This window comes from Schistocerca nitens, chromosome 6 (assembly GCF_023898315.1).
Source record: "Schistocerca nitens isolate TAMUIC-IGC-003100 chromosome 6, iqSchNite1.1, whole genome shotgun sequence".
Lineage (NCBI taxonomy): Eukaryota > Metazoa > Arthropoda > Insecta > Orthoptera > Acrididae > Schistocerca > Schistocerca nitens.
Window position 1 is genome coordinate 35,302,306 of NC_064619.1, and position 20,096 is coordinate 35,322,401.

The 20,096-nt window shown below is 45.4% G+C and overlaps 1 protein-coding gene across 1 annotated transcript in view; it reads right to left on the reverse strand.

Moving 5' to 3' along the window:
• The window catches only part of LOC126262661 (neuronal acetylcholine receptor subunit alpha-10-like), a 243,878-nt gene that overhangs the window by 131,749 nt on the left and 92,033 nt on the right, over positions 1–20,096 (reverse strand). Inside the window, exon 3 of the mRNA XM_049959431.1 lies at positions 10,135–10,182. Within this exon, the coding sequence (XP_049815388.1) occupies positions 10,135–10,182 (48 nt within the window). The remainder of the gene's footprint in view (positions 1–10,134; positions 10,183–20,096) is intronic.

Genomic DNA, 20,096 nt, shown 5'->3' on the forward strand with positions numbered 1-20,096 from the left:
GAGTACCATCTGGTGAGCAAGATGTATGAGACATAACTAATGAGGAGGTACTGAATATGACTGGGGAGAAGAGACGTTTGTGGCACAACTTGACTAGAAGAAGGGATCGGTTGGTAGGGCATATTCTGAGGCATCAAGGGATCACGAATTTCGTATTGGAGGGCAGCGTGCAAGGTAAAAATCGTAGAGGGAGACCAAGAGATGAATACACTAAGCAGATTCAAAAGAATGTAGGCTGCAATAGGTACTGGGAGATGAAGAAGCTTGCACAGGATAGAATAGCATGGAGAGCTGCATCAAACCAGTCTCAGGACTGAAGACCACAACAACAACTGCTTATACGTATAAATGTAAAGCAACCGCTGTTTGATGAAAGTGCTGGTGTCGTGATCAAAGCATCTGGCAGCACAGCAGAGAAACGTGTTCGATTCCAGAATACGTTCTGCAGATTCTTCATTTGTATTTTTTCCGTTTCGGAATTGGCGGAAATAAGAGGCTTGATAAGGTTAGGAGGCTTAATAAGGTAAGTGAATCAATAAAGGATAATAATAAAGAGTGCAAATAAATTTAATCCTCCAGAATGAAATTTTCACTCTGCTGCGGAGCGTGCACTGATATGAATCTTCCTGGCAGATTAAACCTGTTTGCTGGACAGAGACTCGAACTCGGGACCTTTGCCTTTGGTAGGCAAGTGTTCTATCGACTGAGCTGCCCAAGCACGTCTGACCAGGCGTCCTCACAGCTGTACTTCCAACAGTACCTCGTCTCCTACCTTCCAAACTTCACAGAATCTCTCCTGCGAAACATGTGCTCCTGGAAGAAGTTTAATTAAGTAAATATATGCTGTGGAATTAAAAGAATCGAAATTGGAAATCACACAAAGATCGTAAAGCACAAACGGTCAACACTCGTTAAAAATATCCTCATAGCTAAGAGGGCAATGCGATCTTCTAGTTGGCTGATCTGTTCAGAGAAGGTATATCGGCCCATCAGCTTTGTTACGCTTTATGCGGACTAATCGTACGGTGATTATGAAAAGGGGTGAACGAAGCCTTCAGTTTAACCACAACAGAAGCCCTATGTATAATCCTAGATGTTTGCCCAGCTAATAATACCATAATTTGATAACCGAATCTTACTGGTTAACGGTAGACAGTATCGAGAGAATACGTGCAGTTAACATCTACATCTACTCCATACCCCGCAAGCCACCTGACGGTGTGTGAAGGAGGGTACTTTCAGTCCCTCTATCGGTTCTCCCTTCTATTCCAGTCTCGTATTGTTCGTGGAAAGAAAGATTGTCGGTATGCTTCTGTGTGGGCTCTAATCTCTCTGATTTTATCCTCATGGTCTCTTCGCGAGATATACGTAGGAGGGAGCAATATACTGCTTGACTCCTCGGTGAAGGTATGTTCCCAAAACTTCAACAAAAGCCCGTACCGAGCTACTGAGCGTCTCTCCTGCAGAGTCTTCCACTGCAGTTTATCTATCATCTCCGTAACGCTTTCGCGATTACTAAATGATCCTGTAACGAAGCGCGCTGCTCTCCGTTGGATCTTCTCTATCTTTTCTATCAACCCTATCTGGTACGGATACCACACTGGTGAGCAAAATTCAAGCAGTGGGCGAACAAGCGTACTGTAACCTACTTCCTTTGTTTTCGGATTGCATTTCCTTAGGATTCTTCCAATGAATCTCAGTCTGGCATCTGGTTTACCGACGATCAACTTTATATGATCACTCCATTTTAAATCACTCCTAATGCCTACTCCCAGATAATTTATGGAATTAACTGCTTCCAGTTGCTGACCCGTTATATTGCAGCTAAATTATAAAGGATGTTTCCTTCTATGTACTCGCAGCACATTCCATATGAGATTCAATTGCCATTCCCTTAACCATGCGTCAATTCGTTGCAGATCCTCCTGCATCTCAGTACAATTTTCCATTGTTACAACTTCTCGATATACCACAGCATCATCCGCAAAAAGCCTCAGTGAACTTCCGATGTCATCCACAAGGTCATTTATGTATATTGTGAATAGCAACGGTCCTACGACACTCCCCTGCGGCACACCTGAAATCACTCTTACTTCGGAAGACTTCTCTCCATTGAGAATGACATGCTGCGATCTGTTATCTAGGAACTCTTCAATCTGTTCGAAATCTGATTTCTCTTATTTTATTTTGATGATCATTCCTACCTATCTAGGTTGGGCTCAATAAAATATTTTCGCATTCGGAAGAGAAAGTTGGTGACTGAAATTTCGTAAATAGATCTCGCCGCGACGAAAAACGTCTTTGCTTTAATGACTTCCATCCCAACTCGCGTATCATATCTGCCACACTCTCTCCCCTATTACGTGGTAATACAAAACGGGCTGCCCTTTTTTGCACCCTTTCTATGTCCTCCGTCAATCCCACCTGGTAAGGATCCCACACCGCGCAGCAGTATTCTAACAGATGACGGACGAGTGTAGTGTAAGCCGTCTCTTTAGTGGACTTGTTGCACCTTCTAAGTGTCCTGTCAATCAAACGCAACCTTTGGCTCGCCTTCCCCACAATATTATCTATGTGGTCTTTCCAACTGAAGTTGTTCCAAATTTTAACACCCAGGTACTTAGTTAAATTGACAGCCTTGAGAATTATACTATTTATCGAGTAATCGAATTCCCACGGATTTCTTTTGGAACTCATGTGGATCACCTCACACTTTTCATTATTTAGCGTCAACTGCCACCTGCCACACCATACATCAATCTTTTCTAAATCGCTTCGGATGACCTTACTAGACCGTAAATTACAGCATCATCTGCGAACAACCTAAGAGAACTGCTCAGATTGTCACCCAGGTCATTTATATAGATTATGAACAGCAGAGGTCCCAGGACGCTTCCCGGGGGAACACCTGATATCACTTCAGTTTTACTCGATGATTTGCCGTCTATCGCTACGAACTGCGACCTTCCTGACAGGAAATCACGAATCCAGTCGCACAACTGAGACGACACCTCATAGGCTCGCAGCTTCATTAGAAGTCGCTTGTGAGGAACGGTGTCAAAAGCTTTCCAGAAATCTAGAAATACGGAATCAACTTGAGCTTCATTAGAAGTCGCTTGTGAGGAACGGTGTCAAAAGCTTTCCAGAAATCTAGAAATACGGAATCAACTTGAGATCCCCCTTCGTGCGAATAAAGAGCTAGCTGCGTTGCACAAGAACGATGTTTTCTGAAACCATGCTGATTACGTATCAATAGATCGTTCCCTTCGAGCTGATTCATAATGTTTGAATACAGTATATGCTCCAAAAACCTACTGAAAACCGACGTCAATGAAATAGGTCTGTAGTTCGATTGATTACTCCTACTACCCTTCTTAAACACTGGTGCGACCTGCGCAATTTTCCAATCTGTAGGTACAGATCTATCGGTGAGCGAGCGGTTGTATATGATTGCTAAGTAGGGAGCTATTGTATCAGCGTAATCAGAAAGGAACCTAATCGGTATACAATCTGGACTTGAAGACTTGCCCGTATCAAGCGATTTGAGTTGCTTCGCAACTCCTAAGGTATCTACTTCTAAGAAACTCATGCTAGCAGCCGCTAGTGTTTCAAATTCTGGAATATTCAATTCGTCTTCCCTGGTGAAGGAATTTCGGAAAACTGCGTTCAATAACTCCACTTTCGCGGCACAGTCGTCGGTAACAGTACCATCGGCACTGCGCAGCGAAGGTATTGACTGCGTCTTGCCGCTTGTGTACTTTACATACGACCAGAATTTCTTCGGATTTTCTACCAAATTTCGAGACAATGTTTCGTTGTGGAACCTATTAAATGCATCTCGCATTGAAGTCCGTGTCAAATTTCGCGCGTCTGTAAATTTTAGCCAATCTTCGGGATTTCGCGTTCTCCTTATTTGGCGACGAATCACTACCTCCACCACAGTTAGATGACTTTAGTGTGTTATTAATCATTATAGCTGTCATAGTGAAAGTCAGAACGCTTGAAAAGTTTAGTATTGGGTTTAATAGCTTTATCAAAATTTTCATCCGTCCACATAAATTCAGTTTATGAGATTATGATTGTAGACAAAAGCTGTCATAGATGTTCTTTCACTTCAGATGTCGCCTGCATGGACGTAAAGCGTTTTGGTAATTCGTAATAACGTACTCTAGCGTCAAGCTGTGGTGCTGAGTGTCTACTGGCTTACCTTAACCTACATAACACTTTCACGACCTTCGGTACACTACTTTCTAGACGGCTGGTGTCGTCAAATACCAGAGAGACGCCTGTACTATGTTTGGGCAGCTCAGTGAAGTCTCGGGGCTAACTTATCGGAAAAACAGGACCGCACTGTAAGACTGGCCTCCTATTCTGTGATAGCGAACGACAGTATCAGAAGTAACCAGCGTTACCACAATGCAAAATGTCGCGTTCTGGTATGTAATTGCAAAGCATTACTTTCTTAATCATCTGTAAATAATATAGAAAGTTTCATTAAATTTTCGTGAAGATGTACGAGGGGACTTCGAAATTAAGTTACACATTATTATAATAGACCAAGTAGCTCTAACTGAATGCAGCACTACACTTCAAAGGGACACGGATACATGACCTGCAGAATGTAGATGCCAAATATAGACCCAGTGAATAGTCATTTAGCAACCCATATAAGAACACAGGGGTTTATTCAGTTTCCCGTAATGACTGTACTAAGAAGTACATTGGGCAAACTGGTAGAGATTTCGACACTACTTTTAAAGACCATCTCAATTTGAATAGTTCGAAATTTTTACGTGGCAATCAAAATTCCATTACAGATCTCCACAGTAGCTTGGAGATACTACACAAAGAGTCCAAGCGTGGCGTTTTAAATAAGCCTGAGGATATATATATGTAATAAAGTTCATAAGACAGTCCCCTCGTAATACTTTCAACAAGCAAGAGAGTTGGCCAATTTTGACTATTTTGAATTTTTAAGTATGGAGTCTCAACATAGTTGGACAGCTTATTACACGTGTTTACTTTACAAGTTTTATTCTTGTGGAGAAGATAACAGCAACCATCCACCAGTGACTTCTCTGTATTTTACACACAGCCACTGGCCCAAAATGTCATTTTCGACAAAACAGCATTTTCATTTTATGTTAATATACAGGTTTACTCCCACTGCCGATCCACACGTAGGTCATTCTGAGTCATTTAGTGTGTACTCTGTTCTAATGTTACAGAAATATTTAGTAAAATTTAAATTTTTTCACCTTAGTAACCTTATAATATTTTTTTCACCCACGTTTTGTTCTTAAGTGACACAGTGCGCGTGGCGACCACAGTTGCTCATCTTCCGTGTTGCCTGTGTTCAATTTGCTTAGCCATCTTAGTGCCCGGACGGCAGTCGCTGCACACGCCCCGGCAACATCATGTGGACCGCTCGTAGCTTGTGTTGTCAGCCGTTACGACTGCTATTGTGCTGGTGACACACACACATAACCCTGTCGTCTTCAGGTAAACCTGCGTCTCAGCATAATCTTCCTTTGCTTCATTGATGGTCCCCAAAAGGTTTTAATAATACACTACTGGCCATTGAAATTGCTACACCAAGAAGAAATGCAGATGATAAACGGGTATTCATTGGACAAATATATTATACTAGAACTGACATGTGATTACATTTTCACGCAATTTGGGTGCATAGATCCTGAGAAATCAGTGCCCAGAACAACCACCTCTGGCCGTAATAAAGGCCTTGATACGCCTGGGCATTGAGTCAAACAGAGCTCGGATGGCGTGTACAGGTACAGCTGCCCATGCAGCTTCAACACGATACCACAGTTCATCAAGAGTAGTGACTGGCGCATTGTCAAGAGCCAGTTGCTCGTCCACCATTGACCAGACGTTTTCAGTTGCTGAGACATCTGGAGAATGTGCTGGCCAGGGCAGCAGTCGAACATTTTCTGTATCCAGAAAGTCCGTGCAGGACCTGCAACATGCGGTCGTGCATTATTCTGCTGAAATGTAGGGTTTCGGAGGGATCGAATGAAGGGTGGAGCCACGGGTGGTAACACATCTGAAATGTAACGTCCACTGTTCAAAGTGCCATCAATGCGAACAAGAGGTGACGGAGACGTGTAACCATTGGCACCCCATACCATCACGCCGGCTGATACGCCAGTATGGCGATAACGAATACATGCTTCCAATGTGCGTTCACCACGATGTCGCCAAACACTGATGCGACCATCATGATGCTGTAAACAAAACCTGGATTCATCCGAAAAAATGACGTTTTGCCATTCGTGCACCCAGGTTCGTCGTTGAGTACACCATCCCAGGCGCTCCTGTCTGTGATGCAGCGTCAAGGGTAACCGCAGCCATGGTCTCCGAGCTGATAGTCCATGTAGCTGCCAACGTCGTCGAACTGTTCGTGCAGATGGTTGTTGTCTTGCAAACGTCCCAACCTCTTGACTCAGGGATCGAGACGTGGCTGCACGATCCGTTACACCCAAGCGGATAAGATGCCTGTCATATCGACTGCTAGTGATACGAGGCCGTTGGAATCCAGCACGGCGTTCCGTATTACCCTCCTGAACCCACCGATTCCATATTCTGCTAACAGTCATTGGATCTCGACCAACGCGAGCAGCAATGTCGCGATACGATAAACCGCAATCGTGATAGGCTACCATCCGACCTTTATCAAAGTCGGAGACGTGATGGTACGCATTTCTCCTCCTTACACGAGGCATCACAACAACGTTTCACCAGGCAACGCCGGTCAACTGCTGTTTGTGTATGAGAAATCGGTTGGAAACTTTCCTCATGTCAGCACGTTGTAGGTGTCGCCACCGGCGCCAACCTTGTGTGAATGCTCTGAAAAGCTAATCATTTGCATATCACAGCATCTTCTTCCTGTCGGTTAAATTTCGCGTCTGTAGTAAGTCATTTTCGTTGTGTAGCAATCTTAATGGCTAGTAGTGTAATTTTGTTCAGTGTATTTTCATATATTAATTTGGTTAGTTTCCATCATGAACTTTACCTATTTTTTATTCTTCAATCACTCCAGACCCAACATTTTCCCGGATAACATTTACGAGGCACCCCGTCCGTTGTCTGACATAAGCCCTCAGCATGGTGTGTAATCGGTCAAGCGATGACAGCTCATCGTCATTTTAACACAGGTCAGTTCCGTTTTCGTCAGTTGTTTGACGTTGCAGTGGAATGGCCCCATCTCCTTTTTGTTTTAGTTACTACACTGTTTTTAGCCACCATCAGTTTCTCTTTACCAATTTCATTCCTGCGTTTTTATAGACTGTACATTTATCATTGATGACGAAGAAGGATGAGAACTTTTCCTAGCTACACCAACAGTTATTCTGTAATAGCTCGCTATAGCAAACGACATAGCATTGTAAGTAACGATCTTCCAGCATGAAATCACAGATCTTATTGTATACGAACAGGCCCCTTCCTTATTGGGGCCATGTGATCCACAGCTAGTTTCCTAATCAGATGCATAATACTGTCTTCCTTATTTAAATCTGTTCACTCAGCAGTTTGAAAATATCTCAGATAACTTCATTTCGCCATTGTCACAGCATTAATTTATAAAAAATTTTGCACAGACGTACAGCAGAAGATACTACTTAAAAGTTGCGAAACCGGTTGTGTGTGCCTCTAATTGACTTCAGTAAATGCAGCTATTGCGACTTGTTGTGCTTTTAATTCAGTTTTGTGTTTTAAAACTTATGACACCTGTCCGTAAAATTCTGTGTTATACTATATGAATGATCAGTCAGTTATGTATAATTACGGTAGTTGTGGTTGCCCTAGTTTTAAAATTATCTGGTACCTGTTTAGTCAAATAAGTGCCAATGAAATACCTTGCCTTTTGATGATATCTGACTAACTGTAAGCTGCCAACTGCCTATTCTCGCGAACTCATCACATTATCACGACCCAATTCTGTTCATAAGTGTGCTACAGTCCTGGGCTGCTTCAGTAGAGTCCAATAAACTGCCAATACTTCTCATAGTTGAGAGAAAAAATGCTGCGGAAGATCTTCGGTCCAGTGTTCGACGCAATCAGTATGAATGGAGAATCAGACACAACTATGAACTAGAGTAACTGTACCGAGATGCCAGTATACAGAAGTCATAAGATGCAAGTGACTAGAGTGGCCTGGACATGTGGCTCGGATGGAAAGAGACAATTGGCCACGGAATCTCCTGGATTTCATCCCCACACGCAGGAGAATCCCAGGAAGACCAAGGAAAAGGTAGCGGGATGGCCTGCATAAATACCTGCCACTGATGTGGACGGTTGGCGGGTGGTAGCGATGTGTAGAAGACAATGCAGAAAGAAACTTGTAGCAGCGACCGGTGTGTTGGGCTTGATCACGTAAAAATAAAACTAAACTAAATACTGACAGAATTTTAAGGTTAATCTATGTGCAATTTAGACGTTTATCCCAAAAGAATCGTACTCCCCACATACACTCCTGGAAATGGAAAAAAGAACACATTGACACCGGTGTGTCAGACCCACCATACTTGCTCCGGACACTGCGAGAGGGCTGTACAAGCAATGATCACACGCACGGCACAGCGGACACACCAGGAACCGCGGTGTTGGCCGTCGAATGGCGCTAGCTGCGCAGCATTTGTGCACCGCCGCCGTCAGTGTCAGCCAGTTTGCCGTGGCATACGGAGCTCCATCGCAGTCTTTAACACTGGTAGCATGCCGCGACAGCGTGGACGTGAACCGTATGTGCAGTTGACGGACTTTGAGCGAGGGCGTATAGTGGGCATGCGGGAGGCCGGGTGGACGTACCGCCGAATTGCTCAACACGTGGGGCGTGAGGTCTCCACAGTACATCGATGTTGTCGCCAGTGGTCGGCGGAAGGTGCACGTGCCCGTCGACCTGGGACCGGACCGGACCGCAGCGACGCACGGATGCACGCCAAGACCGTAGGATCCTACGCAGTGCCGTAGGGGACCGCACCGCCACTTCCCAGCAAATTAGGGACACTGTTGCTCCTGGGGTATCGGCGAGGACCATTCGCAACCGTCTCCATGAAGCCGGGCTACGGTCCCGCACACCGTTAGGCCGTCTTCCGCTCACGCCCCAACATCGTGCAGCCCGCCTCCAGTGGTGTCGCGACAGGCGTGAATGGAGGGACGAATGGAGACGTGTCGTCTTCAGCGATGAGAGTCGCTTCTGCCTTGGTGCCAATGATGGTCGTATGCGTGTTTGGCGCCGTGCAGGTGAGCGCCACTATCAGGACTGCATACGACCGAGGCACACAGGGCCAACACCCGGCATCATGGTATGGGGAGCGATCTCCTACACTGGCCGTACACCACTGGTGATCGTCGAGGGGACACTGAATAGTGCACGGTACATCCAAACCGTCATCGAACCCATCGTTCTACCATTCCTAGACCGGCAAGGGAACTTGCTGTTCCAACAGGACAATGCACGTCCGCATGTATCCCGTGCCACCCAACGTGCTCTAGAAGGTGTAAGTCAACTACCCTGGCCAGCAAGATCTCCGGATCTGTCCCCCATTGAGCATGTTTGGGACTGGATGAAGCGTCGTCTCACGCGGTCTGCACGTCCAGCACGAACGCTGGTCCAGCTGAGGCGCCAGGTGGAAATGGCATGGCAAGCCGTTCCACAGGACTACATCCAGCATCTCTACGATCGTCTCCATGGGAGAATAGCAGCCTGCATTGCTGCGAAAGGTGGATATACACTGTACTAGTGCCGACATTGTGCATGCTCTGTTGCCTGTGTCTATGTGCCTGTGCTTCTGTCAGTGTGATCATGTGATGTATCTGACCCCAGGAATGTGTCAATAAAGTTTCCCCTTCCTGGGACAATGAATTCACGGTGTTCTTATTTCAATTTCCAGGAGTGTACTTCAACTTTGACGTACGTTTCCAGTTGCTGCACCATTTCACTCCAAAACAGTGGTGCATCTGTTACCCGTACCACAGTAGAACTGTGACAGCGTGAAACACAGAACATGTACTCGTTTCTGACACTCTCGTCATGCAGTGGTCTTCTTGAAGTCCCTTCGGAATACTGAATTTCGTCAACTTAAACTTGTAGGCATAACACTATGGTACACTTACCATCAGTATCCAAGTATTCACTTGCAACGATTCGTGGTAATACTCGTTCTGTAAAAAATAAAAGTATTAATTAAAATATAGCATTTAAGTACATACATGACAATATTTAATTTCACGTTTTAGGCATGCGGTCACAGGTGGATGAGTAATTTTTTAGGTTAGGTTGGCAACACATACAAATGTCTGGAGCGTCTCATCGCTGTCGAGGGTAATTTGAGGGCTGCGCAGAACAGTTACAGGGACCACCAACCTACAGTCGTCACTTCGGCGATGTGTTCGCCTTCCAAGACGATAACGCACAGACTCGTCGTGCCCAGTTCGTGGAACCGGGAATCAACTACGAGGAACTTCAATAAGTAACGCAACACAATCTTTTTTTTCTCGGTCATTTTCGGTGGAATTTATGGTGGGACATCGTGCGATATTCCCGCTTCAGCCTCTGTAGTTCCGGCAGGAGACGGTGCTATACGCCTCCGCCAAAATGGGTTCTGTAACGGAGGTGCCTTCCAAGCAGAGAGCTGTCACTGAGTTCCTGTTGGCGGAACACCAGAGCATCGCAGATATTCAAAGGCGCTTGCAGAATGTCTACGGAGATCTGCCGGTGAACAAAAGCACGGTGAGTCGCTGGGCGAGGCGTCTACATCTACACATCTACATGATTAGTCTGCAATTCACATTTAAGTGCTTGGCAGAGGCTTCATCGAACCACAATCATACTATCTCTCTACCATTCCACTCCCGATCAGCACGCGGGAAAAACGAACACCGGAACCTTTCTGTTCGAGCTCTGCTTTCTCTTATTTTATTTTGATCATCATTCCTACCTATGTAGGTTGGGCTCAATAAAATATTTTCGCATTCGGAAGATAAAGTTGGTGACTGAAATTTCGTAAATAGATCTCGCCGCGACGAAAAACGTCTTTACTTTAATGACTTCCATCCCAACTCGCGTATCATATGTGCCACACTCTCTCCCCTATTACGTGATAATACAAAACGAGCTGCCCTTTTTTGCACCCTTTCGATGTCCTCCGTCATTCCCACCTGGTAAGGATCCCACACCGCGCAGTAATATTCTAACAGAGGACGAAGGAGTGTAGTGTAAGCTGTCTATTTAGTCGACTTGTTGCATCTTCTAAGTGTCCTGCCAATGAAACGCCTTCCCCACAATATTATCTATGTGGTCTTTCCAACTGAAGTTGTTCCTAATTTTAACACCCAGGTACTTAGTTGAACTGACAGCCTTGAGAATTGTACTATTAATCGAGTAATCGAATTCCAACGGATTTCTTTTGGAACTCGTGTGGATCACCTCACACTTTTCGTTATTTAGCGTCAACTGCCACCTGCCACACCATACATCAATCTTTTCTAAATCGCTTTGCAACTGATACTGGTCTTCGGATGACTCTACTAGACGGTAAATTACAGCATAATCTGCGAACAACCTTAGAGAACTGCTCAGATTGTCACCCAGGTCATTTATATAGATCAGGAACAGCAGATGTCCCAGGACACTTCTCTGGGGAACACCTGATATCACTTCAGTTTTACTCGATGATTTGCCGTCTATTACTGCGAACTGCAACCTTCCCGACAGGAAATCACGAATCCAGTCGCACAACTGAGACGATACCCCATAGGCCCGCAGCTTGATTAGAAGTCGCTTGTGAGGAACGGTGTCAAAAGCTTTCCGGAAATCTAGAAATACGGAATGAACTTGAGATCCCCTGTCGATAACGCCCATTACTTCGTGCGAATAAAGAGCTAGCTGCGTTGCACAAGACCGATGTTTTCTGAAACCATACTGATTACATATCAATAGATCGATCGCTTCGAGGTGATTCATAATGTTTGAATACAGTATATGCTCCAAAACCCTACTGGAAAACGACGTCAATGATATAGGTCTGTAGTTCGATGGATTACTCCTACTACCCTTCTTAAACACTGGTGCGACCTGCGCAATTTTCCAATCTGTAGGTACAGATCTATCGGTGAGCGAGCGGTTGTATATGATTGCTAAGTAGGGAGCTATTGTATCAGCGTGATCAGAAAGGAACCTAATCGGTATACAATCTGGACCTGAAGACTTGCCCGTATCAAGCGATTTGAGTTGCTTCGCATCCCCTAAGGTATCTACTTCTAAGAAACTCATGCTAGCAGCCGTTCGTGTTTCAAATTCTGGAATATTCCATTCGTCTTCCCTGGTGAAGGAATTTCGGAAAACTGCGTTCAGTACCTCCGCTTTAGCGGCACAGTCGTCGGTAACACTACCATCGGCACTGCGCAGTTTGGCAGTTTGTTCATCATCGTCATAACGTCGCGCAAACGTGTCCGATCCTCCGCGAGTCGGCCGGCCACTCAAAGTTGTGACTCCAGCAATGTTGGAGCATGTAGACACACTCAATCGAGGTGATCGACGGATCACAATCAATCATCTTGCTGCACAACTGGACGTTTCTGTTGGTAGTGCTGACACTTTCGTCCATCAGCTGGAGTGCTCAATAGTGTGGACCCGCTAGGTTCCACACCGCCTTACAGAAGACTATAAACATCAGTGAAGGACCATCTGTGTGGAGTTGCTTGCGCGTTACCAGGCTAATTGTGACAAATTTTTGTCGGACACTGTCACAGGCCATAAAACATGGGTTCATCACTCCGAATCGGAAACAAAGCAGCAGTCCATTGAGTGGCGCCACACCACCTCTACTCCGGAGAGAAAGTTCAGAGCCGCACCTTCAGTCGCTAAAGCCGTCGGCACACGGGCCGTGCTGTCGAACGTTAACGTTGAGCGAGCCAAGTTCAACGTGCTGCTGAACGATCAGGAACGGTGCGACTTGTGCACACGGTACGTGGGCCCCAACGTGGTATATGCGATCGCAACGCACTCCAGCGGCAGTTGAGGGATGTTTCTAGTTCGTAAACCACACTGTTTACTCAACGGGCGCGCGTAAAATTCCCAAGTTATCTCTATTAAAACGCATATTTGCTCCATCGTCCACGAAAGGGAAAGTATCACGTCCAATCAGTAATGACAGAGACATATAATAGTTGCATTACAAACAGTGCGGTACAAATTTGAATACTTCTCCGCATAAGATGAACATTACTTCATCATTCCTACATTTTAGTGAAACCCCAAGGTCAGTCTTACTTGATCACTGTTCCTACCCAGTAGCAGAATCTTTGCAACGCGTGAATTACGAAGCGTAAAAGAAAAAGGAGCAAAATAGCTTTACACAAGTAGCGCAAGGTGACCTGTAGATCAAGTCAATCGAACAAAGTCACCCCTCAAAAAAAGGTGAACTTGTATTTACGTAACAACAAATATTATAGTCTATACTTATATTAATCTAATAATAAAGTATCAGAACCTAATAAAAACGCGAATGTTAGGAAAAAAAAAACTTAATTGTGACAGGACGCGAACCACCGCCCCCACAGAAAAACTCTATACCAGACAGTGACTCTACTCATTACGCTAAACCAACTTCACACAATTTCGTTGCAAATCATAGTATCTTACCACTTGCTAAAAACCGTAATCGTAGATATGTTACTAACTGAAATTTAATTATAACAAATTGTGCCAAGAACAATGCATTTGGGTGGATCTTCACTGTGTTGCTGCCTTTAGACAGCCTACTCTCATTATACGCAAGTTACAATAATTCTTTTGACACGAATATGATGTTTCTCATTATTTTATTAGAACGAATCACACAGTTAACAACGGGTTTTGCAGAGATTCTCAATTTTCTGGTGCTCGGAACGGTATATATACATACAGGCTTGAAATGAATGCCAATATGGCGCCTCACAACTCTGTACTGAAGGGAGACGGCGTGCGTGTGACGTAGGTGGCGTTGTGCCGTCTCATTGGTCAACGCTCAGACGCACGCTCAGAATATCTGACATGCCAGATATTGCTCTGCACGTTTGGAAAGACTCCAGAACGTGCTATTCCACGCCATGACGTCAGAAACTCGGCACGCTCAACGTTCGGATGCACGGTCCGTGTGCCGACGGCTTAAGGCCATGAGACAGTGTTTTGGACTCTATTTGATGTCCGCCCTCATGGTCCAACGGTCAACTCTAAAGTGTGTTGTGCTACCCTTTGGAAATTGAAGAAACGACTTCAGCCTGTTCGCCGCCACAAGAATGCAAACGAACTTTTCTGTGACAAAGCAATACCTCACACAAGCCTGCGCATCCGATATCTCACAAAACTTCACTGGACTGTTATTCCTCATCCACCCTGCAGGCCGGATCTGGCACCTTCCTACAGCCAACTAATGAAATATGCACTCTCCTGAAGGCAGTACATGGATGATGGGATGGTTATAGATGTAGCAAGGCGTTAGCTCTGACGTTGACCAGTGGAGTGGTACCATGCGGGCATGAACGTTCGTCCAGTAAGGTGGCGTAAGAAGAGCGTTACATTGAATTTCAGTTATTGAATCGTCGTTCGAACCGCAATTCACGGAATCGACAGAGTTATTTCCCGTTTCTTCTAACGTTTCCACAATTTCTAACGATGTATTGATTTGATTGGAATGAATGTCCAAGAAAATAACTAATAAGATCGAGCCGTGTGGATCAGCGATATTCCCGCCGCCGGTATGCGTTATCTTTCCGCTGGTGTGAGCACAGCGCGCTTAGCGCCACCTACCGGGCCGATCGGGCAGCGAGGGGTAAGCTCTAGCACGTATCGAGGATTTGGGCTTTGCGACGCCTAAAGTGCGCGTCATTTACGACGGCGGCTGAGTTTAGGTTCGTTCTGCGCATCTGACGTCACAAAACACAGTCAGCCAAGGAACAGAGAACGACGTTGCCAGAGCTCAACTGCAGTGCAGAGCACGGACGAGTGTCTTCAGTTTTAGAAACGTTCAGTCACAAATAAAGTAATTGAACAAAAGTACTGTCTTGATAGCAGACTTTGTTTTATAGAAAGTTTGGAAAAAGCATTCTTTATACCAATTGCTTCATATTCTATTAATTAATTAAACCAAACAAGCAATAAGCCGCCTAATTCAGGCGATAGCAAGGAAAGGTGTTTGTATAATTCTCGCTAACCGCTTTTTCGCAATAAAGAACAACGCTAATCGTTTATTTCCTATTGTACTTCGACGAAACGTGAGTAATTCATAGTCATACCAACAGTGTTTGTTGGTATTTTGCGTGACATCTTAAAGCCCTCTGGGAGTTCTACTGAATGAGGAGCTACGTTAGTGTAATGGTTAAAGTATGTGGCTGCTAACAAGGGAACCTCCCCATCGCACCCCCCTCAGATTTAGTTGTAAGTTGACACAGTGGATAGGCCTTGAAAAACTGTACATAGATCAATCGAGAAAACAGGAAGAAGTTGTGTGGAACTATGAAAAAAATAAGCAAAATATACAGACTGAGTAGTCCATGTGCAAGATATGCAACGTCAAGGATAATATGAACCTAGGAGCGCCGTGGTCCCGTGGTTAGCGTGCGCAACTGTGGAATGAGAGGTCCTTGGTTCAATTTTTCCCTCAAGTGAAAGTTTTATTTATTTTCGCAAAGTTATGATCTATCCGTTCGTTCATTGACGTCTCTGTTCACTATAATAAGTTTAGTGTCTGTGTTTTGCGACCGCACCGCAAAACCCTGCGATTAGTACACGAAACGACGTGCCTCTCCAATGGGAACTGAAAACATTTGATCGCAAGATCATAGGTCAACCGATTCCTCCACAGGAAAATACGTCTGATATATTCTATACGACACTGGTGACGGCATGTGCGTCACACGTCAGGAGTATGTTGTCAACCCACCTAACTTATTCACTTGGCGAATGAGTAAAAAGATTCTTCTACCTCGCCCGATTTATGTTTTCTTGTGGATGTGATAATCACTCCCAAAAAAGTGGTGAAAACATAAGAGTTTGTCACATGAACTGAAAATAAAAAATTAAACTTTTCACTCGAAGGAAGACTTGAACCAAGGACCCCACATTGCGCACCTGCTCACGCTAACCATGAGGCCATGGCGCTCCTGACCTAATGCTATCCTTGATGTTGCATATCTTGCACATGGACTACTCAGTTAGTATATTTTGCTTATTTTTTTCATAGTTCCACACAACTTCTTCCTGTTTTCTCGATTGATCTGGCGTGAATGGAGGGACGAATGGAGATGTGTCGTCTTCAGCGATGAGAGTCGCTTCTGCCTTGGTGCCAATCATGGTCGTATGCGTGTTTGGCGCCGTGCAGGTGAGCGCCACAATCAGGACTGCATACGACCGAGGCACACAGGGCCAACACCCGGCATCATGGTGTGGGGAGCGATCTCCTACACTGGCCGTACACCACTGGTGATCGTCGAGCGGACACTGAATAGTGCACGGTACATCCAAACCGTCATCGAACCCATCGTTCTACCATTCCTAGACCGGCAAGGGAACTTGCTGTTCCAACAGGACAATGCACGTCCGCATGTATCCCGTGCCACCCAACGTGCTCTAGAAGGTGTAAGTCAACTACCCTGGCCAGCAAGATCTCCGTATCTGTCCCCCATTGAGCATGTTTGGGACTGGATGAAGCGTCGTCTCACGCGGTCTGCACGTCCAGCACGAACGCTGGTCCAACTGAGGCGCCAGGTGGAAATGGCATGGCAAGCCGTTCCACAGGACTACATCCAGCATCTCTACGATCGTCTCCATGGGAGAATAGCAGCCTGCATTGCTGCGAAAGGTGGATATACACTGTACTAGTGCCGACATTGTGCATGCTCTGTTGCCTGTGTCTATGTGCCTGTGGTTCTGTCAGTGTGATCATGTGATGTATCTGACCCCAGGAATGCGTCAATAAAGTTTCCCCTTCCTGGGACAATGAATTCACGGTGTTCTTATTTCAATTTCCAGGAGTGTAGTTTTTGTGAAATCGAATGATAAAGTGTGACAAAGCAGTCGAAACACAATATGTCTGCACAGGCGAGCAGTGCAATGATGGCAAAATAGTGCACAGCGCGGAATGCGGGGAGCACGTCTCTGTAGCAGCGAAAGGGTTAATGCGGCCGTGGTGGCTTTACTTCATAAACTGCACGCTTCCCCCTAAACGTAAGTTTGCGAACTATACTATACTATGGCGCTGTTTCTCTTGGCGCGTACAACTGGCAACGCAGCAATCTCCCGCGTCTGGGCGGGCATACGCGAGCCGCCAACGTAAAAGAATTGAACTATAGCAGTAATGTCGTTTGGGAAGTCTGGCGGACAGTACAGGTGCCGTGCGAGGCAGCAGGAACACATCTAAAAGGGTCTGTTTACCCGGGTGATGGCGCCGTAGCAAATATCACCGGAGTGGAAGCAGCCACGTTACTGGGAAGCAGTTGGTGTATTTCACTTCCTGCATGTCTCCTGACACCGGGATCTGCGGCGGCTGGCTTCGTCGAACAAGCAAGAGGGTAAGGGCCTGGCTCGTGCTGTAAATTGTGGCCGGAATCGATTACTGGGTGCAGTGCTGTTGACTTCATTTTATTGGCCGGCCGTTGCTGCTCCTACTGAGTCTGTCCTCGAATGTGTTAATTTCAATTTGCTTAGTACGCAAGAAGAGCGACAGAAGCGTCTCTGGTAACTTCCAGGGAATATCTCTACTCTCTGTCACTGGCAAAATGTTTGCAAGAATCCTTTTAAATCGCCTCCAGACACTTTCAGAGACTATACTACCTGAGTCTCAATGCGAGTTTCGACCTTCAAGAGGGATAATTGGCATGATTTTCTGTGCAGGACAACTACAGGAGAAGTGCAGAGAACAGTAAAAGCATTTAATACTTGTTTTCTACGATCTAGAAAAGGCCTTTGATACAGTTCTCAGAGAAGCCATGTGGATGGTCTTAAAATGCTTCGGCTGCCCTGAACATTTTGTTGACTTTATTGAAGCTCTCCACGATGATATGACTGGACAGGTCCTCTGCCAGAATGAATTCCCAATAACAAGTGGGCTTAAACAAGGATGTGTTCTGGCACCAACATTATTTGCGTTGTATCGGGCAGCTATACTTTACGAGACGTCTGTAAACAATGCAGGAATAGAACTAAAGTACAGGTTCGATGGAGGATTATTCAACCAGTCCAGACTCCATTCAAAAAGGTTCACCAGCACCACTCGTGTGACAGAGCTGCAGTACGCTGATGACAATGCTTCTCCAGCTCATTCACCTGCAGAGTTGCAGCTGTCAGTTGATTCCTTCAGCAGGGCGTACGAACGATTTGGTCTCTCCATCAATATTCCAAAGACAAAGGTGATGGCGCAGCCAACTCCTGGCTCCTCCGTTCCTGATTTCAGCATATCCATTTATGATACACCCTTGGAACAAGTGGACCATTTCCTCTACCTAGGAAGTATACTGTCATCTAAGTGCCCATCTGGAAAAGATGTGGAGAATAGATTACATGCTGTCCATGTACCATTTGGACGTCTTAAAAAGCGTGTCTTCCTGATAAAGATCTAACACTGTACACCAAACTGATGGTGTACAAAGCTGTAGTCATTTCCACCCTGCTATATGGTTGCGAAACCTGGACGTTATATTGCTGTGGTCTGAAGAAACTAGAACGCTTCAACCAACAGAAGCTAAGATATATCATGAACCTGAAATGGGATGAGTTCATATCCAACACGGCTGTTCTTGAGAAAACAAAAATGTATAGCATGGAAGCTTTTATCATTGGGCATCAACTCAGATGGGTCGGACATGTCCACCGGATGAAAAATGACAGACTTCCGCGGCAAATGCTGTACAGCGAAGTGAACACAGGTAAAAGGCCACGAGGTGCCCCTCTCAAACGTTATAAGGATCAGTAGAAGAAAAATCTGAAAAACTTGAACGTCGTTCCGAGTAACTGGTCCACAATAGCAGAAGACCGAATTCGCTGGCGCTCAGTTACCTCAAATGCTCTTCAAAACTTTGAGCTGGAACGCCGAAGAATGGAGAATGACAAACGCCGGAGACGTGAACTCCTCCAGGCTCAGCCAAGTCCTGCACCTTCTATCAGCTGTAATGCCTGTGGCCACCTGTGCCACGCTAGTATTGGATTGCTAAGTCATCAACGACACTTCCACGCCTGAACCGTGACAAAGGAAATCTCAGGAGAGAAATGAAAACTCGGATACGAGCATCAGCCGACGACGACGAGTACGCAAGGTTCTAGTGAGAGCTGTATGTGATGTGATGATTAACATTTACTAGGGCCTGGAGTGCTGATACATTCTGTTTGTAGATTGCTACTGTCAGTGTTAATCGCCATTGAAAACAGTTTGGCTGGTCCTTCTCTAAGTGCCGCCTGCTTTTTGTATTTATATCACACGAGGGAGTTAAGCTGGCCAATTGCTATAGATGTACATGTATAAAATTTTCCATGGATATATTTTGCAGCGAATTGTAACAACATTACTGTTACGTTTCTATCTGAAGTGGTAGTGTGTCTGAGAGTTTCATAAATTCTTACAAATTACTGAGAGGCCAGTTGTTATTGTGTGTTTAAATACACTCCTGGAAATTGAAATAAGAACACCGTGAATTCATTGTCCCAGGAAGGGGAAACTTTATTGACACATTCCTGGGGTCAGATACATCACATGATCACACTGACAGAACCACAGGCACATAGACACAGGCAACAGAGCATGCACAATGTCGGCACTAGTACAGTGTATATCCACCTTTCGCAGCAATGCAGGCTGCTATTCTCCCATGGAGACGATCGTAGAGATGCTGGATGTAGTCCTGTGGAACGGCTTGGCCATGCCATTTCAACCTGGCGCCTCAGTTGGACCAGCGTTCGTGCTGGACGTGCAGACCGTGTGAGACGACGTTTCATCCAGTCCCAAACATGCTCAATGGGGGACAGATCCGGAGATCTTGCTGGCCAGGGTAGTTGACTTACACCTTCTAGAGCACGTTAGGTGCCACGGGATACATGCGGACGTGCA